The sequence below is a fragment of the Cynocephalus volans genome, chromosome 10 (assembly GCF_027409185.1).
Source record: "Cynocephalus volans isolate mCynVol1 chromosome 10, mCynVol1.pri, whole genome shotgun sequence".
In the NCBI taxonomy this organism is placed as follows: domain Eukaryota; kingdom Metazoa; phylum Chordata; class Mammalia; order Dermoptera; family Cynocephalidae; genus Cynocephalus; species Cynocephalus volans.
In genome coordinates, this window is record NC_084469.1 from 27,856,417 (window position 1) to 27,881,938 (window position 25,522).

At 51.2% G+C, this 25,522-nt stretch overlaps 1 protein-coding gene across 3 annotated transcripts in view; it reads left to right on the plus strand.

The window, feature by feature from the left end:
* ABR (ABR activator of RhoGEF and GTPase) overlaps positions 1 to 25,522 on the plus strand; it is a 185,427-nt gene that overhangs the window by 123,679 nt on the left and 36,226 nt on the right. For all 3 annotated transcript variants that reach the window (XM_063108925.1, XM_063108927.1, XM_063108926.1), the window contains 12 exons: positions 3,104 to 3,211; positions 6,108 to 6,168; positions 10,713 to 10,765; positions 11,329 to 11,469; positions 13,284 to 13,405; positions 15,058 to 15,223; positions 18,290 to 18,412; positions 18,779 to 18,854; positions 19,326 to 19,430; positions 20,487 to 20,561; positions 23,735 to 23,832; positions 24,236 to 24,367. In XM_063108925.1, the coding sequence (XP_062964995.1) occupies positions 3,104 to 3,211; positions 6,108 to 6,168; positions 10,713 to 10,765; positions 11,329 to 11,469; positions 13,284 to 13,405; positions 15,058 to 15,223; positions 18,290 to 18,412; positions 18,779 to 18,854; positions 19,326 to 19,430; positions 20,487 to 20,561; positions 23,735 to 23,832; positions 24,236 to 24,367 (1,260 nt within the window). The remainder of the gene's footprint in view (positions 1 to 3,103; positions 3,212 to 6,107; positions 6,169 to 10,712; positions 10,766 to 11,328; positions 11,470 to 13,283; positions 13,406 to 15,057; positions 15,224 to 18,289; positions 18,413 to 18,778; positions 18,855 to 19,325; positions 19,431 to 20,486; positions 20,562 to 23,734; positions 23,833 to 24,235; positions 24,368 to 25,522) is intronic.

Sequence of the window (25,522 nt, forward strand, 5' to 3'; positions counted from 1 at the left end):
ATCATTTCAAGGGGACTCCACACTCTTGGTTCTAGCACCCCTACATGCTTCCCCTAGTTCAGGTATGGTGAACATCCCCTCATCACCCCTGGTCCCAGGAGAGCTGATTGGCTTGGGGGCAGCATCTTCTCAGCCCCCAGGAGGGCAGAAGAGAGCAAACCAAGGGTGGGAGAGCAAGTAGTGGGAGCATAGTTGAAAGGCAGTCCCAGTGTGCCTGCATCACTTGGACCCTCCTGTCACAAGGGTCTCCTCTTCTGGTCTCATGGGCCTGGTCATGAATTTGCTATCCCCTTTCCCTCCCCAGCATCATGAACTGATGTCTGAGGCCCCTGGGACTGCAGGCTTGGGAGGGACAGGGTGGAGCCAGTGCAGGCTGGGCATCTGGAGGCAGTTTATTTTCAGCTGAAGTCTCTGGGTATTTGATTATTCATTACCAAGAGAGGGGAATTAGCAGATCTGCTGTTTGTTTTATGAGATCACCCCAGTGCCAAGCTGCTGTTTCCAAGCAACCTCCATTTCCCAGTTAATGACCCTGGCAGGCCAGGCCTCGGGCCCTGTAGCCTAGGGTGATTGTGGAGATGGCAGTGCTTGAGGTGGCTCGTGCCCCTGCACACAGGCGAACGCTCCTGGCTCACAGGAGGGTAGTGTGCTAACCTGGGCATCCAGGCTTTATCCTTCTTGTGAGAAAGTGGGGAAGGAGAGTCCTTTCCTAGAAGAAGACTGTCAATGATTTGTACTATGGCTTAGGAAGTGACTGTCTAGCACATCTCCTATAGCTTGGGGCACTGATGGAGCACTGCTCCCACTGGAAAAGGAGATAGGTTCTGTCCCTTCTTGCTTCTCCCCTATTTCTTTTTGGAAAATATGTCCCCTTGGGCTGACATCTGCACTGCTCTGGCCTTGGCTTCTCCCCACTTCTCACTGTCCTCTCTGGCTTCCCTGGATACTCCCTCTTCCCTCCATCTTCCTGGAAGGGCTCTGTCTCTGCCCTGAGAGGATCCAGACCCAGTTTATGCTGCAGCCAGCCCTGCTCCGCAGTGTGTTTGGGTCCTGGAGGAGCACAGGGATTCTGCAGGAAGCAGAGTGGTCTGGGTTGGGCTCAGCGGCCGTCCACTCTGCTTTCTACAGAAGCCCCCGAGGAAGCCCAGCAGTAGCTATATGTACCCCCTTCCTACTTCACTGAAAAAAATTTAAACCAGAATATCTAGAGAATAATGTAGCAGACAGCTGTGTACTCACCTCCCAAAATTAACAGATGTTAAGCTCCAAAGATTCATGACAAAACTTTTTAATCAGAACAATAAAGCATTATAGGTAAAGGTAAAGTCTCTCCCTTCCTTCCCCTTCCCTCCCTCTTTTTTTTTTTTTTTTTTTTTTTTAAATTTTGGCAGCTGGCCAGTACTAGGATCTGAACCCTTGACTTTGCTGTTATAACACTGCATTCTAACCAACTGAGATAACTGGCCAGTCCCCCTTTCCTCTTTAAGCAGGTATTGGCCTGAATTTGGTGTGTAGCCTTCTAAACTTTAGTTTGTATTTTTACTGTGTGTCTATATCTTTTTATGGCTTTGCATGTACTTTTAAAGTGTGTAAACCTATATATGTATGTACATATTTTGCAATTCAGTCAACATTCATTTTGAAATTTGTCAGCGCTCTTACACATACATGTAGGTCATTCATTTTAATGGCTGTGTATGTGGGTTCCACAATTTGTGAGCAATTGTCTCCAGCCCTTCCACTACCGGGAAGAAGCGTGAAGCAGTGAGTACTCTTGCTCACATTACCTTGGGCATATTGCAAGAGAAACATTGCAAACTGCATATAGCATTTAAAATTTTCTAGTAGTCACATTTTTTAAAGTAAAAATAAAAAGGTGAATTTAATTTTTAAAATATATTTCATTTATTCCAACAAATCCAAATATTATCATTTCAACATGTGATCAGTATTAAAAAATTAGCGAGGTAGTTTACATCCACTTTTACATACTCAGCCTTTGGAATCCAATGTGTTTTTTATCCTTACAGCATAATTTAAGTTGTATTGACCACATTTTAGGTGCTCAGTAGCCACATGTAGCTAGGGGCTACTGGATTGAACAGCATAGCTCTACGGTTTGTATGTAGAAGTAGATTTGCTAAGCAGTAGGCTGAGTCCGTGCCTATGTTCAGCTTTATTATTGACCGATTGCTCTCTGAATAATTGTACTAATTTGCACCCCCATAAGCAGTCCATGAGAGTTCATATTTCCCCACATTCTTGCTAACCCTTGATATCATTAGACTTTTAAAATTTGACCCTTCTGATGGGTATGAAATTGTATTTCATTGTAGTTTTAATTTGAATTTCCACCTTTGCTCCCTTAATAGGAAATGCAGATGTATAGCCCAGAGAAGGCGGTCCATAAATATTTGAGGAATTGAATTAATGAATCTTGGTTTCCCCTTTTACAGAAAGGGTGATGGATCTGCCTTTCCTCTGAAGGAGAGGCCGGGCTCTATGTGGCCATGAGTCATGGAAAGCTTTGGGTTAGGTTCTAAGTGATGTGCAAATGTGTGGTGAGACAGGGGTTTTAGCATTTTGGAAGCTGAGGAGTTGGGGACAGGCACCTAGGAGCCGAAGGAAGTGAAGAGACTGCACCTTTAAATGCTATACCTCTCAGTATGGCATTGGAGAACTGAGCAGGCCACACGTGCCCACCCCATTCCCATGCTAATTCCAGGATGGGAAAGAGGTGTGAGGCGTTAGGAGCTTCAAACCTTGTGAGACCTTGATGATACTAAAGAAAGCCAAATGTGATGAGTTGAATTTTCAGCATGCCAACAAAGGCCCTGCCCTGCTCTCTCTCCGCCCCTCCCCATCCATCCTCCTAACCCCTTGTTAACCTTATTGGCTGAGCCAGTTTCCATGGCAACTGTCAAGTTCAAAGAGATACTGTAACATGTTCATCCCTGCCTTTCCCCTAGTTCCCAGCTAGCCCTTTGGAGCTGAGTTAGAGGTTCTGAGCACAGAGGGAGCTCCAGGTGCTTTCATCCATTCATTAATCCTCTCCCATCCCACTCCCACCCTCCTCTCTCCGTTCTCTGTCTTCTCCCTGCAGGCCAGCCAGCTTGGTGTGTACAAAGCTTTTGTGGATAACTATAAGGTCGCTTTGGAGACAGCTGAGAAGTGCAGCCAGTCCAACAACCAGTTCCAGAAGATCTCAGAGGTAGGCAGCTTCCTGCACACACAGCCCCTCAACAATGCTGGGCTGTGGGGGGGTTGCTCAGAGCCTTCTAGGCTTTGAGTCTCTCCTCCTTTGCTAGCCAGTCAGGAAAGTGGTTACCCTGATGGGTAACACAGCCTGACGTTTGCTTTCTTGCGCCTGATATTTTCCCTCTTAATATAAGAATATCGATTTGTTTGAATTTTTTTTTTTTTTTTAATTCTATTTCAGGTTAGAGAGAGGAAGAGGAAGGCAAAAAAAAAAAAATACATAAGTAAAGGCTGTCTTCTCCCACACTGTGGTGACCTCGAACAAGTCACTTCCCTTCTCTTGGCTTTTGTTCCCTCTCCTGTAGGATGAGGTGTTTGACTTGTATAGTAATTCTAAACTTGCTTGATAAGAATCACCAGGGCACTGCTTAAAATGCAGATTTCCAGGAACCTTCCCTGGAATTTCTGATTCAGAAGGCTTGGGTGGGGCCCAAGAGTCTATATTTTAACAAGCTTCCGGGTGCTTTTTCTGATCAGCAACATTCGAGAAAGTTTGGACTAGGTAGTCTATTAAGATCCTTGCCCAACTCTAAGACTCTGAAATCCCACAGAGAGGGAGGCAAGGACCACTTATGAGGAGAAGCTCTAGACCCTCTGGTTGGGAACATGCCTGTCTCTGCTACTGCAGCTAATCCTTCCCTCCATGCTCTTCTGTGGGGTAGAGGCGTGGCATCATTTGCCATTGGGCACTTCTATCCAGGGAGCGTCAGGGAGGGGATGGCTGCTATACAACCCTTCAGGAGCACAGCCTAGCTCACCCCTTTATCCAAAAAGACCCCAGTGACACCCCAACCCACTGGCATTGCAGGAATAGCACCCAGCTCCAAGCTCAGGGCAAAAGAACCTTTGGTTCCGGGGAAGGGGAGATACTTTCTGCAGTTTGGGAAGTGCTGCCTTAAAACCCTCTCTTGGCCCTTCACTCTCCCTATCTCAGCTTGGATACTAGAAAAGTTGGTGACACAGGATAATTTTCCTGAAACTACTGGGGGTTATGGGTTATGCCCAAGTTTGGAATCAACTGAGAGGCAGCACAGGAGTTGGACAGATGGAGATGAAAATGTCAGCTTGATTACTAATAAAAGCCGGATTGGAAAATGTGGATTTGAATCTGTAGCCACACTGGGCTTGTTAACACTTAAATGTATTTATTGAATCCCTGGCAGGAATGGGAAGCCACACACACCTCCCCACAATGGCAGCAGAGCTGCCCCTCTTACTCGGGGTGCAGAGAGAAGAGGGCTGAGCTCAGTTTCTTCTCCCTAACCCATGGATCAGATGAGTCACCCTCTGCCTAGGAGGACAGAGGGAGGGATGGGGAAGTCCCTCTACGTGGACTCATGTGGCTGGAGAAATAGTGCTTCCCAACAGCTTCCAGCCCTCCCTGGGAACAAACTGGACTCCCCCAATCTGTGCTCAGAGTGTTCAAGGTGGCCCTGCCAAGGTCGCCCGGGTGCCCAGAATCATACATGGCCCAGAGGGTATGTGGGGTCTTCTCTTAGCCTGGGCTGATTGCCCATTCTCTTTGCATGGGCAGAAACCCCAGCACCCATCCATAAGTCCCTCACCAGGCCTACACACTGCAGAGGGCAAAGCTGGCCCATGGCCTTCTGCCAGGTGGCTTCTCATCCTGACTCACTCGATGATGCTGCTGCTTCCTGGTGGTGCTGCCACTTAATTACTGCAATTAGGCCCTTTTCCTCTGCAGCAGTAGTGATTTCATACCTCTAGGCTGCACTGGAGGGGGGCGTAGACAAAAATTCCCTGCAGCTGGGAATCTAGGCAGCAGCCGGAGCCATAGCCTAGAGAAGTTGAGTAACTACCCTCCCATACCCCCCTCTCACATGCGCACCCCAAGCTCAGTCCCTGGGGGTTTCTCTGTCTAGAGAGAGGAGTAGGAAATGTGCCCCCATGCTGTCTAGGCATTTCCTCCCTCCTGGGCAGAGCAGGCAAAATCACCTGCATGCCTAACCTTGGCCTTACCTTGCCCCCCTGCCTTCCTGCCCACATTCCTCTTCAGGGCTCTGTGCACTCAGCCTGCCAAGTGGGGATTGCTTTACAGCTCCAATTGCAGGCCATACCGTACAGTTAGCAAGGGCTGGGGCTGGAACCTCTCTGTCTCTAAAGGCAAATAGAAGAGGTTTGGATCAGATAAACCATCCCTGAAGTCTGCTTCCAGCACTCACTACCAGGTTGCCTAGCTTAGGATCCAGCAGAGGTGTTGCTTCCTTGCAGTCTCCTTTCTGTGCCCAGCACAGGCACAGGTGGTTGGGGAGTGTCAGGTGGGGCGGGAGCTGGATGAGTTCCTCTGGATATGGGTAGGATGTAGCATCTCTGCCTCAGGCCTGCCACCTTCCTGCTAACCCCTGCATAGGTGTGCGGGACCCCTCCTCCTTATCTCAAGGGTTGCTCATGCCCCAAAGATCAGCTGGTACACCTGGTGCTTGTCTGCCCAAACCCTGGCTGCCCAAGGCTGATGTGTACAGATCCCTGAGTAGTGACTGCTAGGGGGATGGTGGGGGTAGGATCCTGCTCTTGCCATTGTTCATTCTCTGGTAGGTGCTTGAAGTTGTTGAGCAGGGACTTTAGGGGATGGGTCTGAGGGGTTCCCACTGTCACAGTGCTCCCTACCAATCTGTCCTGTCTGGTATCCAGAGTCCCCTCCTTTTGCTCTCGCCCCAGCCACTGGACTCCACCAGGCTCCAGGAGCTCACAGGAAATCTAGGTGGTGAGGCCAAGGAAGATCTCCTTTGTCTCTCTTCTCATATTTGCACTGAGCCCCTCTTCCTGTCATGTTCACAATGGGAGGTGGGGGGCAGACCAGGTAGTGATTCCTCTCCTCCCTTTGGCAGGAACTCAAAGTGAAAGGTCCCAAGGACTCCAAGGACAGCCATACGTCAGTCACCATGGAAGGTACTTTGGGGAACGGGCTGGATTACAGTCACCTTCCTTTGTCTGGCTTTGTGGACTGTGGGCTGTGTGAACACAGTGCCCTCCCTGCTTGTGTGAGTGTGTGTGCACGTGTGCATGCAAGGAATCCAGCCTCTTGTCCCCAGGCAGCTGGCCAGCTACAAACGTGCTCCTCCTTAGGATGCCAGCAGGCTGCGCGGTCCCCTCCCCTCCTCGCCTCCACCTCCCCTCCTCGCCTCCCCCTCCCCCCTCGCCTCTCCATGCGCCTCCCTCCCCTCCCCCTTGCTAGAAGAGCACTCAGAAGCGGCTGCTTGGTTCTAGAGGCTGTGCAGCAGCAGCCAGCAAGGTGGCCGAGTGGCTGGGCTGCTGATGGGAGCTGGGAGCGATGGCTGCACGCTCATGCCGCAGGGACAGAGGCGGCCATGGAAATTCTCCTCATCATTCGCTTCTGCTGTAACTGCACCTATGGTAACCCAGCGCCCCTCCAGGGGAGGTGCTGTACCTTCCCACCGCCGGGGACTGGCTGCAGCGGGCTTAAATATAGCTGGCAAGGTTTTCGGGCAGCAGGGAAGGGGGGTGGGCAAGTGGCTGGACCTGCATCTATCCCCATTGCAGCCAGCAGCCAGCCCGGGGGCCGCTCAGGGCAGGGTGGCTTTGAAATGGAAAGACAGGCTAGAAGGGGTCCAGGTCCCCCGAGGATCTGTGGGGAATTGATGGCTTTGAGTAACTTCCTGGAGATGCTGTTAAGAAGAGGTTACAGGCTGTACCTGCAGGCGTGGTAACCCTGAGCCCAAGAGAGGGGCCAGCAGGGGCCGGTCAGAGAGTGGCACATGGTCTGGACAGCAGCACCTCAACTGAGAGGGTGCCAGCCTGGGCTGGAGGGAGAAGTTGGGAGCTTCTTTGTTTCGGGAGAGAGGAGCGGAGGTTGAACAGCCAGGGTATTGTGTGCTCAGCGCGCACATGCTGCAGTGGGAGAGCGGGAGGGAACCTGGTTGCTACGAGCAGGTTTGTTTCTAGCCACACTGAGACCTTGAGCTGGGGTCTTGGCACTTAGAAGGTTGGCAGTGAATGCTGGTTGGAGAGGGGGTGTGGCAGCTGCTGCTTTGTGAAGGTCACTCATCGTTCAATGGAAGAGACCCAGACCACCCTCTCTACAGCCCCTATACCTGGAGGGGTCCCAGGACAGGCACATGCTGTCTCACCCAGGCTGGTGCTCGTAGGAGACTGAGGCAGGCCTAGGCAGGAGGTGTCCAGAAGCCTATGGACGCTGCTCTGCAAGGCAGGAAGCGCCAAGCGGGGGGGCCCAAGCTGCCTTTGGCAGGGCATGGGGGGCAAGTGTTCCCTCCAGGCCAGCTGCTCTGGGCCATGTGTGCTGGAGTGGCAGGTGGCTGGTTTTAGGGCCTTCCTCTTCCCTCCCACCAGGCGTTTTGTCTCTGTACGCTTCTCATTCACTTTACTCTCCCATCTCCGTGGTAACCCAGAGCTCCTTGTTGAAGGCTGAACTGAGGAGGGTGGCAGTTTGCTGGAGGAGTGACGACGAGGCTTCCTGGGATCTTTCCCTGAGGCCACTGTGCTGGTCCCCTCACCTCCTCAGGCTGTCTTGTGTCAAAGACACTCATATGGAAGCGGCCTCTGTCCAGCTGCCCCAGCAGGACAGCCCTGGAACTCTAGTTGCTGGGCAGAAACTGCCCTGTCCCCCTGCCCCTCTCTCAGAGTCTGACCAGCTGGGGTCAAGAGAAGAACTGGACTTGAAATTGGCCTGTTCCAAGATCACAGGGGAAATGCTCTTTTTGGTCTGGCCTAGGAGTTGGTCAAGTCTCAACTCTGCCTCCTTAAAAAGCAGCTGGGCTCAGCCCTTTTCTTCTTCTTCCTTCCACGAGAGGAAGCCTAGTCCTAGTAAAACAGGCCTGGGACCTAGAGTTCAGGGTTTCTTTGGTCCCTGCGATGCTGTCTTTGAAGTCAGCTTCAAAGTGGGGAATGAGGAACGAGGGAGCCAGCTCTTAAGCAGGGGGCTCACCCTGATAGTGAGGCCAGCTAACCTGTCCCTGGGGAATCTTTCAGAGACCTCTTCTGTGGTTCACTGAGCTTTTACACGTGCTACCCTCCACTAAGGGAGAGGACAGCTCAAAGTTAGGAGCATGGGTAGACCTAAATTCAAAACCCAACTACCACTTGTAGCTTTGTGCTGTGAGCAAGTTTTATAATGTCTCTGTGTCTGTTTTCTCACCTGTAAAATGGGCTAATGAGAATTGCTTCTCTTTTTAATCACAGGAAATAATGCATTCCAAGCAGTTAACTCAGTGCCCAGCAAATTGGAGCAAGACCAGCTTGCTCATAGCAGTGGTCTGACTTTTAGACATGGCGGGTGTTTGTAAAGATGCTGGTCAGGGAAGGCTTCCTGGAGGAGGGGGAGAGACAGGCGTTACAACTTGGTGCATCCCAGGCAGGGCAGGAACAGCATGGTGAGGAGAGGGGAGAGTGGGTGGAGCAGGGGCAGGAAGCAGGCCAGCCTACCAGAGCCTGCAAACGGGTGAAGGGCAGGAGTTCCTGGGGCAAGAGTGAGCTCCTCACCCTGAATGCTCAGGGAAGCAAGCGTGCAGGGGTTGTGGGGAGCACACACACTGGGGTCGCCCTTCCTCCCCCAGTTCCCTCCATACCTGACTGTGGCCCCAGGGTCCCCTCCCTGCATTTCTGCTCTGCCCACCTCTTCTCCCAGCTGTCCTCCCCACACTTGGCCTCAGGCTGAGGCCCCAGTCAGGTGGACTCTTGAGGTGACTGCAGGCATATTAATAACCTCTCTGAAACCTAATCCTCCATTTGTGCAGACCTCTGAGCTTAGTCAGAAACCTCTTCCTCCTGGGACCCGAGAGAGGGCTGGAGGGAGCTGGCAGTGCAGTGTCAGCTTTCCCTGGGAATGGAACTCAAGGGCCCACCCTGGCAGGTGGCTGCTGGACCTATGCTTTCTTTGGGTTCTGTAGGGTTCTAGGGCTGTGATTTCCCCCCTGCACATGCGCTGAGCCATGGGTGGGTGCCTTAAACAGCCTCAAAAATGGGTCCCTCTGAGCTGGTAACTGGGCTCTACCCTCACTGTCCCAGGACACCCCAAGCCTGGTCCTGCCTATTTTAATTCCCACAGCCCATGGGGAGGGTCTCTAGAAGTTGCTAGATAAGAAAGGGCTAAAAATAAGTCACAGGAAGTATCTGCATAAAGCAGTGGTTTTCAACCATTATTACACATCAGCAAAGGAACTTTTTAAAAAATGCATTACCCGGTTTCACTCTGCAGAGATTGGATTTGGTTGATGGGGGATGGGGGACAGGCAGCTGTATCTTTTAAGAGCTCCCCCAGTGATTCTAATGGGCAGCCAAGCAAAGACTGCAGCTGAAGCTTGTGGCACACCACTGAGACCACATCTTCTTCATAGCCAGCAGATTGTTCCCTGAAGTGTCTGCTTAGCAATGCACAGGGTATTTATATCTAAGGCTTTGGGGGACTCATCGTTTTGGGGACTGGCTAAGGCATGAGTGTTGGCTGTGGGATATGTCACAACCTGGTCCTATGGAACACCCAACCTAAGGTCCTCCTTCCCAGACCAGCATTCTGCCTCCTACTGCTCCTATGGCAGGAGGCCATAGGTCATGACCCATAGAGGTATCTGGATGCAGGACTGAAGTTGAACCCCCTTTTTGGGAGGAGCAGGGCTCAGCTGCTTGCAGGAAGGATGTTTGGAAATGTTGCTCTGCTAGCTGCTCCCCCACCTGTCCTTGCTGAATCCCAGCAATCCTCATTTGGTGTCTGGGTTGTGGAGGGGTGTGAGACAGGGGGCCCTGGCACAGGCAGCATTCTCCCAGCCTCTGTGGCTCCCATATGCAGGGCCCGACCTGAATTTGTTCAGGAACTCTTTGCCCCTCAGGCTGCCACCTGCTTGAGAGCAGAGCCTTTCTGTGCAGATCTGGCCTGCCTCCCTGGCCTCCAGCCTGTCCTATTCTGTCTGGGGGTCTGAGTATATATACAGGGGTCTTTCCTCATAGAGATAGGCCAGTTGTGTGGGTCAGAAGGAAGCATGCCGTTCCCAGCTGGCCGTGCTAGGCCTTCGACTGGAGGAGTGTGAGAATGATCAGGCATGGTGGAGCTGCCCTTCCTGGAACAACAGCATGTCTCCTTCCCTTATCCTGGGTCCTGGCTGTGACTCAAATTGTGCTGGACCTCTGCTGGGTATGGCCAGGTGTAGTCCTGTGATTCAGGATGGAGGGTGTGGGGGACATCTGCTCTGAGCCAGGTCAGGCCAGGCCGGCCCTGGGGATGGCCCTCAAAGAAGTCACATCTGGTGGGAGATAGATGCGGAGGCAGGGGTCAGGGGAGCCTGGGCTGCCAGGGCTGTGCGTCTACCTGCTCCATTGCTTGGCCTGCTGGGAGTGAGAGTGGAGGCAGAACCCACCTGGGCTTCCTGTCAGTGTGTATTGGTGTTGGGGGTAAAGCTGGGCTCTAGGGTTTCACATTGTTCCGGTATCTCATCGTCCTATCTCCTCCCTGCCTTGCCTGACAGCTCTTCTCTACAAGCCCATTGACCGAGTCACACGGAGCACTCTGGTCCTACACGTGAGTGTCACGCCCCCGAATGGCCAGGGAGGGGTTAGGAGTTCAGTGGAAGACAGAGCTAAGGGTGAGAGGGTGCTGGAGTCACTGAGCACAGCTCACTGGGGGAGTTGGGCAGAGGGACTCTGGCCTGGACTGCGCCTGCCTGGCCTGAGATAACCATGCCAGCAGGACCGGGGTCCATATATAGCTTGGCTACTAAGTTTGACATTTGGCCAAATGCCCCCTAGGAGGCAGGCACTTCCTGCTTCCCTGTCCCCTGCTTCTCAGTCTCCAGTGTCCTTGGAGCAACTGTGGGGTGGGTAGAGGGGTATCTCCCCCAGCTGCTCAGTGAGATGAGACTCCACCTGGCTTCCCCCACCGGGGTAAAGATTGATGACCACAGCAGTAATGAAATGGTCACTCCTGCTGCTCCGACCCTAATTTTTGGTTCAGATTTGCAGGCATGAGTGTGGGTCCCCAAGTGCCCCCCTGTGAATTCTTTTGGTGAGGATTGAGGACTCCCTACTGTCTTCTCACTGAGTCCTAGCACCTCTCCCCAACTCCCCACCCCCACCCCTTCCCAGGACCTGCTGAAGCACACACCTGTGGACCACCCAGACTACCCGCTGCTACAGGATGCCCTCCGCATCTCCCAGAACTTCCTGTCCAGCATCAACGAGGACATTGATCCCCGCCGGACAGCAGTCACGACCCCCAAGGGGGAGGTGAGCTCAGAACCCAATACAGCCTCGCACCCATGCTAAGGAGCATGGGCTGGACCAGATCCTCTGTCCTTTCTCTCTTTCTCATGGATGTCCCTGCCCTGTGCCCTGTGTCTCTCCAAATTTGATCCCATTCCCAGCCAGGAAGAGGTCTTCAGTCCTAGGTTACCCTAATTACCTATGGCATTTCAGGCCCTGCGATGAGAGCTTTAAGTCCAGTGCCCCATTGATCCCCATAACAATCCAATGAGGCAGAAGAGGAAACTGAGTCCTGGAGAGCCTCTCAAGTTCTGGCACAAGATCTCTCAGCCATACTGTCAGAACTGGATTCTGTGCATGGGGCTCTTTGTTTGCAAGCCCCATGCATTGTCCCCCATGTTAGGGAAGCTGGGCCTCTGAGTACTCCATCCTTGAATATGAACACCCTCCTCTGGCCAGTATCATACTCTCAGGAGTCCCCCAGAGGCTGAGGACACAGGAGCTCCGAGCTGCTTCAAATCGGCCTGCACAAGCAGGAGCTAGGGACTGAGCCAACGTGGAAAGGCTGGTACTGGAGGTGGCTGAGGCTGCCCAAGTTGCTGGAATATCCCACTTGGGCACCGAGATGTGGTACAGCAGCTCCCCTGGGGCCCTTCTTAGTGGGAGGGTGGGGGGTAGTGCAGTGAGGGGGAGCAATGTGAAGAATCAGAGGGATAATTACCCTCGTGGGTCAACAGCCTGGCCCAGATACAATGCTTCCTGTCCAATAGAGGTAATTAAGTGACATTTAGGAGGGAAGCCTGACTGCGTTTATGCTCCTTTGTTACATTTACGAGCCTCCAGTGTCTCTTGGGAGAGAAGTCAGAGAGGAACAGTCTGGAGACTGACTAATGGGGCATAGAGAGCTGTCTCTGTGCAGTTCCCAGCCCTGGTTTGTAACATCCGGGAATGTCACTAATTTGTTTTATTCTGGGGATATCTGAAAAATCTCCAGGGGGCTTAGAGCACCATCAGTTCAGATTGTCATAACTGTATACTTTCAATATGCTCACCTACATTTTGCAGGATATGTAGGTCACAGTGTATAATAGACACGGAAGGCTGGGACAGATGTGACAGCTCCTGCCTCTGAGGGTGGTGGGGAGGAAACTCTGGAAGTCCCGTGTGGACCAAAATGCTCCTGACTGTCCAAAACCCAAGAGGCAGCTGCACGTCCCCTCAGGGTAGCTGCAGCCCCACTGAGGGTAGCCCAGGGTCTCCCATCTGCTGGAGGTGGTGGAAGAATCCACTGAGAAATAGCACAAAAGTCATGAGTGGGTCTGCAGGTCAGGTCTGAGCTGAAACTAGATCAGCTTCTTATGCTTGGTTGGGAGGGGTTTCAGGAGGGAGGGGTGTTCATGCTCCAGGGGAGAGAAACCAGGTCATTCTGGACTAGGGTCCATCCAGGTGGGAGCTATTGAGTACTGCGGCAAAGTGTAAGGCTACCATTTGCTGGTCATATATTTTGTGCCAGGCACTGTACTGTTTTACATACACCATCTTGATGAATCCTACCTTCTATGGCACATATCATTATCCCCATTTTACAGATGATAAATCTGAGATTCAGGTCAGGGAATTTGCCTGAGATCACAGCTGAGAAGTGGCAGAGTGTGGATTCAGACCTGTGTCCGTGTGACTCCAAAGCCCATGCTCTTAACCACGAGGCAGTACAACCCCTCCCTGAGCCCTCCCTAGCGGGATGGTGCCGCCCCCCTCACCCCCACCCAGTGCAGGTTGGGCCATTGGCCTGCGCTCCCCTCTGAGCAGGCTGGTGGGGGGTGTGCCGTTTCCCTCAGACGCGGCAGCTGGTGAAGGATGGCTTCCTGGTGGAAGTGTCAGAGAGCTCCCGGAAGCTGCGGCACGTCTTCCTCTTTACAGATGTCCTACTGTGTGCCAAGCTGAAGAAGACTTCTGCGGGGTGAGTGTGCAGGAGTCCAGGGTCATGGTGGGGGAGAAACCAGACCCCTGCCCCTGTGAAGCCCTCAGCAAGCTCATGCAATCTGTATTTTTTTCCTTTTTAAAAATATATTAATTACTTTTATTTCACTACATGCTGTTTTTCTAAAAACAAATCATGTTTTTAATTATAAAGATAATATAAGGACGTTATAGAAAAAACTATCACCCACCCGAACATCAGCTTCAGTCTCCTGCTGCTATATTTCCTTCTCCTTTTTTTAATGTTCTTATGTTTTTTCATACTGTTATAATCAGAGTGAATGCCCAATTTGGGGCTCTGCTCTTTCTATTTCACGTCATAAGCATTTTCCCTGTTGCTGCCTAATCTTCATAATCATCATTTTACTTTCCTGCATGATGTTACAAATGGATATGCCATAATTTACTTAAGCATTCTTCTTTTATTAGACATCTCTAAATTTTTGCTAACTGCAATTCTGTGAATATTCATTAAATCTACTGCTACCATTTATTGAGGATTTATGTCATACCAGGTGCCATGACAAGTGCTTTGAATACATTATTTCTAATCTTCACAACAACTCCATAAAGTAGTTATTATTATCCCCATCTCACAGATGAGAGAAAAGCCTTAGAGAAGGTAAATAAGTCACCCAAGGTTGCACAGCTAGAAGTGGAGGACATGGGATTTGAACCCTAATGTAACTTGAAGGCTCCTTTCCACCTCCTTCTCTATGCCCGGAAATGTGGGTCTGCTCTGTGCCATGAGAAGAGGAGATTATTCACTATTCATTCACATATTCTTCCACCTACATTTATTTATCACCTACCGTATACCAAATACACTACCTTACAGTACAGGGGGAGACAAGCCATGCACTCACTGTAACACTGAGGGACCAGAAAGAGAGGTGCAAATCTAACTACTGGGGGAAATCAGAGAAGGAGAAATTGTTGTGAGCTTCGATAAAGACTTCAGTCCACAGACTCTGAAAAAAATTAAAATAAAAAAATAAAGGGCATAACTCCCTGAAACTAGATCACGTTTGAGATAATTCTAAAGCAGAGATGGCAATAATAATCATACATGCCTGTGCCTGCAGTCCTTTGCCCATGGCAGACATTACTAATCAACCACAGCACTCTTTCCCACTAGGCTTGGATGTAGCTTTGTAATTCACAACCCAGTGTTCCTTGTGACCTCTATTGATCAGAACTGGCATTCAGAATAACATCTGTATTTCATCTCTAGCCTAAAGGATAATGAATGTGAGCTAAGTATGGATAGGCTAGAAGGAAGGGAAGCATGTGGGACAGGGAATAGGAAAGTGTGAGCCCAACCAAGAAGGCTTCACTCTTCTCAATACCCAAGTAGTTTTGTTTGTTTAAAAATGTCAGATGTACTGGGCCAGAAGACTGCCATGGCGCAGGATCAGAGCCCTTACTGCTGGCTGTCCCCAGAACCTGACTCTCTTTACTCCATGTGTGTGTATTTCCTGATCAAGCTCCTCAAGGGCAGGGGTCATTCTTGCTTCTGATGAGCTCAGTAAATCCCTTTTGGGTGTTTTTTTTTTTGGTTCTGGGGCCAACAGTTCAGGCTTGAAGAGCCAACTTCCCTCTGGCTCTTCTCTCCTTCCGGCTTGTTTGCAGGAAGCACCAACAGTATGACTGTAAGTGGTATATCCCCCTGGCCGACTTAGTGTTTCCATCCCCCGAGGAGTCTGAAGCCAGCCCCCAGGTGCACCCCTTCCCAGATCATGAGCTGGAGGACATGAAAACAAAGATATCTGCCCTCAAGAGTGAAATCCAGAAGGAGGTAAGTAGAGCCTGGCATCTGGTAGAGTGTGGGATCATTCTTACTGTGTCCTTTCGAACCCGCTACAGTGCAGGGAGGTAGAGGGAGAGAAAGTTGTAAAGTTTGAGAGTTTGATAAGAGAGGTAGGATGCAAGGGTACTCAGAATTTTTTTTTTTTTTTTTTTTTTTAAAGATGACCAGTAAGGGGATCATAACCCTTGACTTGGTGTTGTCAGCATCACACTCTCCCAAGTGAGCTAACCGGCCACCCCTGTGTAGGGATCTGAACCCATGGCCTTGGTGTTATCAGCACCACACTCTCCCGAGTGAGCCACGGGCTGGCCCCAGGGTGCTCAGATTTTAGTGGGGTTATTTTTGGAAAGTTTCCTGGAGAACAGTGTATGTTGAACATTGTAGAAAAGGGAAACAAGAGAAGAAGAAAAAGAGGGCTTTCTTAGGAAAAAGTAGGGCATGTGCAAGAAAAAGGACCTGGGAGTTCTCTCAGAAACTGACAGATCAAGTAGGCAAATAAATAAGGAGAGAGGGGACCTGAATACCACAGTTAACATGCTTGATCTAAAAGTGCATAGACGCTTGTTCCCTGACGAAGGACTAAGATTCTTGTCACACACACACATAGAGCATTCATTTGCCCTATATTAGGTCACAAAGAAAATCTCAAATTTTTTTCAGAAAATTGATAGCATACCAGTCATGTTCACAGACCACAGTGCAGTAAAATTAAAAACCCACAACTAGAATATTAATAATTACATGGCTGGAAAGTCAAAACTTTCAAGTTAAAGAGGAAGTCACAATAGAAACTGCAAACTATTTAGAATGGCATGAAAATGAGGGTACTACGAAACCCAAGGGATGTAGCCAAAGTGCTGTTGGAGGAAAATGTGTAGCCTTGAACTTATACATTCGAAAACAGTGGCTGCAGGAAAGCCTCGCAGGAGGAGTGTTCCCAGTGAAGGGAAGGAAGGGTGCAGAGTGGTTTGGTCGGCCTGGTCTCTTCCTCACCCGCCCAAGCTTGGTTTAGGCCTCCCTCCCCTGGGAAGCCTTCTTTAAGGCTCCACAGTCTGGGTTGGGTGCCCTGACCCCAGTTCCCAATGTTCACTTCTGGCTTTGCTTTTGTGGTACTGAATTGTAATGCATGGTCAGCCTTTTCTCTTCCCCACTAAAATTTGAACTTCAGTGAATGGGCTGTTTTCTCTGGTTCTATGTCCTTAGTATTAGCACATAGGAAATCGGAGCTAGTAAATGATTATTGAGGAATACGTGACCAGATGGCCTCTAAGGATCCTTTCAACTCAGACATCTCTCTTTGAACAGGGGAGAGGAAGACCCCAGTTACAACCTCAAGGGTGGTTGGGGCAGGGGGATATCCTAGGACTGAGGGTCTGATAGGGGTGCATCTGCCCAGAGGGAGCTCCCTGCCCAGCACGGTGTCTTCATGGAAGGCGGGGCTCCAGCCTGCTTCATTTGAGCCTATTTCCCCATCTGGTGCTGCCCACCACTACCCCCAGGGGCATCCTGCGTGCGTGTTTCTCACCCAGTCTTGGGAGCCCACAGGCTGTGTGCCCCAGGTGTGCAGACGTGGCCTTCTGCTCAGTCAGGTCAGCGCCTCGAGCTCTGCTGGCTGCAAGGGGTGTGCCAGACGGCTAATAATTTTTAAAACTTTATTTTTTTTCTATTCACCAGTGTAATACTGGTTTGTTATAACTAGAAATGCCCTCCATACCAAAGTGTACGAAGTAAAACTGGCCATTACCCACCTGCCATTGTTAACAGTTTAAGGTATATTCTTGTACTTGGTCTGCTTATATGTACACACACACACTTTTTTAAAAAAATGAGACTAGACTACATGTGCTATTTTGCAACTTAAGCTTTTCACTTAAGGTACACCTTAGAACTCTTGATCTATCAGATTCTTTTTAACATCTGCATGATATTCTGACTTTACTCTTAGCAGGCAAGTCTACAATGAACATCACTGCACTCATATGTCTCTGTAGAAGATTCCCTACAAGTGGGATGGCTGGGGCAAAGGGCCTGTGCATTTACTTGCCAGATTTACCTTTGAAAAAGTTGTATTCCCCCCAGTAACGTCACACGGTCACAGCACTGGCTATGAGCAGTCATTACAATTTTGCCAGTCTACTGAGTTAAAAAAAAAAAAAATGCTACAGAAATTAATTCTAACTGAGGAGCTGAAGATAGCACTGGAACTGAGACATGAAGCATAATAGCGATTAATAAAAGGTAGAGGAGCCTTTATAAAGTAGATATAAACTTGGAAAACTGGAGAAGGGTATGCCAGAGGAGAGGGAATGGCTTAAGAGAACGCACTGAGGGGGTGGGGGTCGTGGTGGGATTTCTGGCCAAACACAGAGGCTGGAACCCAGCCATGGGAGGCCCTGGTGCCAAGCCAGCAGCAGGGGCTTTATGCTGAAAGATGTCTCAGGTTTTTCAAGCAGGATATCTCTGTTGTACCCAGGATTTAATTTATAGAGGTGACAGTGACAATATAGTGAGGCTAGTGACCCTGAAAGGTTTTTATTACTGCAGTTTTCCAGGAAAAGGGGGCACACCACACCCCACAGGGCCGCATGTGGAGCACCAGGTTTGGACAGGAGGCAGGAGGGGACGGGGGGAGCACGGGCCACAGCTCTACCATGTTTCCCATGGGAGAAGCAAGGCAGGGCAGGGGGAACAGCTTAGGACTGGCTGGTTTGAATGTCGGCGGGCTCCAGGCTGTACTTATCTGGGCCCTCGCCCTGAGTTCTGGCCCTGAGTGAGCAGAGGAAATACTGGCTTGGTGGGGGAGAGTTAGACAAAGGAGGTAGCTGGGGAAAGGTGTGCTCACAGGGGTGTCATTTACAATCTTAGCAATCAGTTAGCCCTGGGGGGAGCAGTTTCTCCTCACCCAGCCAGGCCCCCACCAAGAAGTTAAAACATCATAAAATATAGAAAATAAAAAACATGACCAATACGCGGGGGCGTGTTGTGCTTAGAGCTGCTGAATGCGAAGTAGAGTGTGAGTGTGAGGGAAACCACCTGTGCCCCCTCCTCCTGCAGAAAGCCAACAAAGGGCAGAGCCGGGCCATCGAGCGCCTGAAAAAGAAGATGTTTGAGAATGAGTTCTTGCTGCTGCTCAATTCTCCCACTATCCCGTTTCGGATCCACAATCGGAATGGAAAGGTCAGGAAGGATGGGGTGGGACAAAGATAGCCCCTACCTCAGTCCAGGACTGTCTACTCACTATGACTCCTGGCCCTCACCTGTGGGAATCAAGGACTCAGGTGCCCACTTCCCAAGGAAGCTGCCGTGGCTCCAGCCCTGGACTCCCTCTCCCCACTGGTACGGAGCCAGTGCATTCTGCTGGCCACCCCTGGCACTGCCACTCCTGTCACCTGGATTCCCAGGAAAGAGGCCCCCATTCCCAGCTGTCTCCTCCAAGCTCAGGGATACCTGGATAAAGAGGAGCTTTATTGGGGGCCCCAGAATCCAGAAATATGCTTGGCCCAACTGTGGTCGCCCCACTGAATTCTCATCTCCTCTCTTCAGAGCTACCTGTTCCTATTGTCCTCGGACTATGAGAGGTCAGAGTGGAGAGAAGCAATTCAGAAACTACAGAAAAAGGGTAAAGTCCTGCCTCACTCTGTGTTGCCCGGATGGTGTCCATGGCAATAATGGGCCTTTTGTATTTCCAAGCATTTGATGCTCAGTATCTTTTCTTTGGCCCTTACAGTCACCCTAGAAGATGCCAGGGAGTTGGCGCTTCATTTGTTACTGATCGATTGGGATCCAAAGAATTTAAGTGATTTGCTTAAGGCATATGATGAATTAGTGATAGGACTGGACCCAGAGCCCAGGGTTCTTTTGCTGTTTCTCTCACTCTCTCTCACACACATACATGAACCTGTTCAATTAGATTCTTCTGTTTTTACCCCTCTGCCAGCACCCGCAATAGTCCTCGTGGGTCTACATGTCTTTCCAAGGACCAGCTCTGTCCCTAGAACTAAGCTGTCTTCCTGCAGCAACTCCCAAGGAAGAGCAGCAGGTCCTAGTGGACCAGTGCTGATGCTACCTCCTCTCTTGGCTTCTCTTTCAGATCTCCAGGCCTTTGTCCTGAGCTCAGTAGAGCTCCAGGTGCTCACAGGATCCTGTTTCAAGCTTAGGACTGTACACAACATTCCTGTCACCAGCAATAAAGACGGTAAGATCTGGAACCCGAGGCTGCCCAACTAGCAGGTCCCAGCCCGCAGGACATTGCTGGGGCCTTTTGCAAGGACCCAAACAGACACGTGGCTGCAAATAGCTAATTTCTGCTCAACTGGGCTGGGTCTATTCAGTTGCCAGGTACACAGAAAGCTTGAGTAGGGGTTACTGTCTGTTGAGTCCCCAGGTGACCCCCAGCTCTTCCTCAGCCCCCCTGTGGCTTGAGAGAAGAATCTGGCACCCGGGTGCACTGGGATCGTGTTGTTTATATGTTCATGAGGTAGTCCAGTAATGGAAGCAAAAGGCTGAAGCATGGCGCAGCGGGGTAGGGGAAAGAATAAGGTAGATGGATTAGAGTAGTACATGAGAAATAAGGTGGGAAGTTTCCAGGGATCAGATCTTGGAAGGCCTTGAATGCCAAGCAAGGGAGTTTGGAGTTTCTGCTGTAAACTGAGGAAACTATGGGAAGTTTTTGAGCAGGGGGGAGCTGTGATCCTGGCTGGCAACTGACTCAGAGTGGGTGGATCCTAGCTGCCCATGGTGCTGGGAAGGGGTATATACCCTGTGTCCTGTGCAGGGGGCCAAGCTGGGCCTTCTCTCTTCTAGGAACACAAAGTGACTTTCCAGGGGGTGGCTGATTAGAGTACAGTACTGATAGCACCGAGGTCCAGGATTTGGATCCTCTTACCAGACAGCTGCCAAAAAAAGTGACTTATCTTATTGGTCAGTTTTCACTTTCAAAGACTAAACTGAGGTGGGCAGCCATGTGATAGGTAGCATTCAGAGGGAGGAACAGTGTCGCTGGGGAATGGTATGAAATCCCTGGCCCAGGACGGTAGTCCTGAGCTGGCCTCCCGGGCTGAGTGGCGGGGAGAAGGACCCCCAGCACTCCCCGGAGCAGCTCACATTGGAGGAAGCAGAGGGCTTTGGAGACTTTTCCAGCCAGCCACCAGGTGGTGCTGTCAGCCATGGCTCAGGCTGTCCTCCAGCCTGGGGTGGAGGAAGGGGTGAGCCTCTCACCACCCCCTACCCTGGGGGCTTTTCTTTCTTGCAGACGACGAGTCTCCTGGGCTCTATGGCTTCCTGCATGTCATCGTCCACTCTGCTAAGGGATTTAAGCAGTCAGCCAGTAAGTGCCCCTGACCCACCAGCCCTAGGAAGGGTTTATCTTTTCACAGAAGGTCCCTGTGGAACCATTGTGGGGGCCTCCCATTGCCTACTTGTCCTGCTCTGGTCTGCCTAGGCTGGGGCTCTGCCAGCATGCCTTGAGATGTGTGGTGTGCCCACAAAAGCCAGGAACCAGCTCCTCTTGGCAGGGGGATCACCCCCACCCTCTGTCTCCAAGGTCCACTCTCTCCCAAGCTCTTCCCCCAGGTGTCTGAAACCTTGGAGCTGCAAACAACTGGACTCCAACCGTATATCTGCCAGTTATAACCTGCGTGACCTTGGGCACGTTTCTTAACCTCTTTGAGTCTCAGCTTCCTTCTGCATAAAAGGCAATCACACTCACTAATACTGACCTGAGAGCAGACTTAGATATGACCGCATATGGGCAATGCCAGTGCACTGCCACACATCCCTTTCCTTCCCCTTCTTTATCGTCATCTATGAAGTAGCACTGTAGATTTAGTAGATCTGTTTCTAGCATGTCACAAAATATGTCTACACATTTTGTCTACTTTTTATCCACAGAGGAATTTGTGAGTCAGTCAGATAGCTAATAGCTTCTACCCATTTGCCAGATGAGGAAGCTGAGTCCCAGAGAGGTAAAAGGACTTAACATCACACGGCATCAAAAACCCAGGGCTCCTGACTCCTTTCCTCTCTGCCTGCCCCCTCCTAGTCCCTTCTCTTCCTCTCTGGCAGGCGAGGCCTGCCCCAGCCTCTCTCCCTGCAGTGCACCATGCAGAGGTTATGCCAATGGCCTACAAACAGCCATTTGATCAACATTTACTGTGAAGCCTCCCCGAGTTCCTGGGGTGACTCAGCCTCCCCTACCCGTGTCCTCCTCATACTCAGGCAAAATGTGGTTACAGCACCCGTCATGCTGTTTTGTCACTTATAATTTGCTTCTCCCGCTGTGAGTTCTTTGAGGGCAGGAACCAGGTCTTCTTTATCCTTAGATGAACAGGAACTCGGAAATGCTGAATGAAGTAGTTAATTTATAGAACGCCCACTGTGTACCTGGGGAAAACAGAACGTGGCCAGCATGTGGACGGTGCCTTGGCATGTCCAAAGCCTGTTCAGGTTCATTACCTGCTCTGATTCTCTGACTACCTCTGAGGTCACGGATATCATTCCTGTTTTTCACATGGTGAAGCTGAGGCTCAGAGTGCTCAAGGGACTTGCCAGGGTTGCACAGGTCGTAGGTGGTACAGTAGAATCCACGCTCTCCCCTTAGACCATTTCTTGGAATCTGGCCAGGACCACTCACTCATCATTTGGACTGCTTGTTAACATGGCAGCTTCCTGGACCCTCCCCGAACTGATAGAATCTCCTTCTTGGGAGCCGCTGTCAGGAGTTTTCCTGGTTAGTAAGCTCCATAGGGCTGGTACACATAGCCAAGTCTGCTCGGTGGGCCAGGTGCCTCCCACCTCCACAGTGCCCAGCTGTCTTGCCCTTCCTCTCTCTCCTGCTTCCCGTTGGCTGGGATGGGTCCCAGGGAGCAGGCCCATGGAGCTGGAGCAGGTATTTTGCCTGCCAAACTGGGGCAGATGGTTAGAAACAGGGTGAGCTGCCACAGAATCTCCTCTTACCTCTGGATTATCTTCACTTCCTTCTCCTGCCCCCTGACCCACTCAGGTATTCATTCTGACTAGGGGGTTAGGCCCCATGAATTTTCAACCATGGCTTCTTGTCCTAGTCAGTGCGTTACATCTGGACAGTCAGGCCTAGGGTGTGGGCACCACTATTGTTCCTCTTTTACAGATGACAGAACTGGGGGAGAGAAGTTAGGTGACTTGGGCACAGCCAGGATTTGAACCCAGACAGCCTGACTCTAAAGCCCCACTTTGATCCCGTGATCCCCAGCCCCTATGGAGGCTTCATGCCCCTCCACCTCTCAGCCACACAGACCTACTCCTGACCTGGCACAGGCTGGGGTGCTCGGGCCTCCGGCACTGTTCACCTGTTAATCTGTAACCACATTCCAGTGTGTTCTGACACCCATTTGGCTCTGCTTTGTGTTGCACCCAGCTAGAGACTTCTTAGGGTGCAAGCTGCAGTCTGCCTTCCGCAGGAAAGCTCCTCAGATAGAGAGCAACCCAGGTGGGCAACTCCTGGAGCTGAGTGGAGCAGGCAGCCTGTGCTGTACGTCCACCCTCTGACCTCTGCCCCTTGCCCCCTTGATTCATGCAGAGGGTTGGCTGTAGTGCCTCAAAGATATGCCCAGTCCCACCAGTACCCTGGGAAACAACCCTGGCAGCTCCCGTGGAGGTGGGAAGGGCTGCCAGGGTCTGTGCCCCAGAGGGAGTGTGTGGATTTGCAGAGTGCCTGGTGTGGGCACCATGCAGTGACCTCATCAGTTGGGTCCCAGGGTAGAGAGGAGATTTTCAGCCTATAGGCAATGGTTCAAGGTGGAAACACTAGGGAAAGCCCCCTGCCCCCTGCCCTCCTGCCCTCCCCCTCCACTACTTTCTTACCTTGGGTAAGAGCTTCATTCACTCATCCCACCGACATTCACTGTGTGCCTACTGTGTTCCAAGCTCTGTTCTTAGTACCAAGGGTGTGCCAGTAGATAAGAAAACCCAAGGCTTCTACCCACCTGGAGTTTATATTGTGGAGGGAAGAGAGACAGTGAACACACAGACAGAAAAGATAACTTCAGTTAAAGTTAAGTGCTTTGAAGAAAATAACAAACTGAGCTTTGGGGTTGGGGGCATTCTTGGTTCTCACAGTGACTGGAGGTTACTACGGGCATCAGGACCCAGAGGCCAGGGTTGCTAAATGCCTTCTGGTGCCTCCCAACTCAAATGCCAGTGACATCCCTGTTGAGAAACCCTGGGATTGGTGTTGCAGGGAGTGAAGACCTGGAGATGAGGGCTCCATGGTGAGGAGGAACCAAGCAAAGATGGGGATGAGGAGACAGAAGCTCTGGTGCCATGCGGTGGCAGTAGCTCAGCACTCAGGAGGCCAGGGCTGTGGGGAGGAGAATGCCACGATGCTTCCCCATGGAGATGTTGGGAAGGACACACGTAATGTCCCCCTTCCTTCCTGAGCCCCTCACCAGCACCACCCCACCCTGGCCCTGTTCCTGGGCCTCTCAGGCCTTACTCAGTATGTCTCTGTCCTTCCCCCTGCAGACCTGTACTGTACCCTGGAGGTAGATTCCTTTGGTTATTTTGTCAGCAAAGCCAAAACCAGGGTATTCCGGGACACAACAGAGCCCAAGTGGGATGAGGTGAGTCAAGGGGGTTGGTGTCCCTGTGGGGAGCCCTGAGTTTGTCACCAAGCATGCCCAGCCCACTCCCTGTGCTCACAACCTGTCTGCTGGGGACAACCAAGCCTGTTGGTTAGACCAGCTCTGTCTCTCTAATGCCCTTGACTTTCACTCCTTGCACATCTGGCTTCTAATCACAGTGCTTATGGCACTGGGGTTCCAGCTCAAGCCCCCAAACTCCATTTCACCAGTGATGTGGAGGCCCCTGAGAGCTCCAGAAAATGAGGATGCTCCTCCACGTCCTGTGATGTGGTCCTCATAGTCCCTGCTCACCCTGCCCCTGCAAAGTGGGGGCCCACACCTGCCAGGAAGCCATGTCTCCCCAGCTTCAGAGATTCACCACCCTTTGTTCCATCTCCCCCAGGAGTTTGAGATTGAGCTGGAGGGTTCTCAGTCCCTGAGGATCCTGTGCTATGAGAAGTGCTATGACAAGACTAAGGTCAACAAGGACAACAACGAGATTGTGGACAAGATCATGGGCAAAGGGCAGATCCAGGTGAGTGCTCAGGTACCAGGGCGAGGCTTGGGGAGCTACCAGGAGGGGGCAGCAGTTGAGAAGGAGTCTTCCTCAGTAACCTTCTTGATCAAGGTGCTTGGCCTTTTGTGACTTCGGTTCAAAGCTGGTCTGAGAAAAGTTCCCCGAGGTGATTAGCCTTCCCTGCTGGAGATGGCTTCTTATTGTACCCCCAGAAGCCCACGTGGTTCTCAGGCTCAGGTGGATCGTCCACGCTTCTGCAAGATGGAGTGGAGGGATGACAACTACCTTGTGTTCACATTCCAACCTTAGTCTTTTGGTGGCTTTTTCCTGGAACACTGTTGCGAAGGATTCTGAGGCCGTATCCATGAACAGGAGGGAAGGGTGCTGTGTTTGATGAGCAGTGTCTGCCATGGCGTGGGACAGGAGTGAGTCACACGTCCTGCGCATTGGCCGTTCTACCAGAAGGGTCTAGGATCCAGCTAAGGGCTGGGCTCTGATTTGTTGCTAGGGCTGCTGTAGCTTACTCACCTGTGCTGGGAGTCACTGGCTTAGCGTGGGCTCTCTGGATATCAGTAGAGGCAGGTCCTCGTCAGGTTAAGAGTATTTATGCCTCAGTGTGTTTCTGGTGCCCTATAAATGTATGAAGGGAAAAGGCCCTTGTTTGTAGCCCATGTGTCTGGAACATCCTGCCAGTTCTGAAGATGGCTGCTGTACACTTACCTGGAAGGGTGGTGGCGGGGGTGACATTCAGCAGGGAGCATCCACAGTCCTATCTGGCACCTTATGTGACCTCATACTTATGACACAAGTGGCCTGCTTTGAGGGTAGATTCTGCAACTATGAAATCAAGGGAAGCAATAACTGGTACACAGTGGTATGGAGCCACAGGAGTGATCTGGGTGCAGGCTGTGATACCCCTGGCTACAGCAGGGAGCGGAATGATGCTTTCTTGCAGGAAGTGTTTGTTCTCTGATGCATTATTGAGGCTGCAGAGTTTGGAATCTGGGTGTCCTGGGTTGGCGTTGCCCCTTGGGGACCTGTGTGGGTCTCCTGCTCCCTCCACCTGTCTCAGACTCCAGTGTTTGAGCAGAGGGTATGGCACTGTGGTGGGGGGAAGGGGGTCTGGCCATCTGCTTCACCCTACCCCATATTCCTGAACATGTCCCTTCCTGA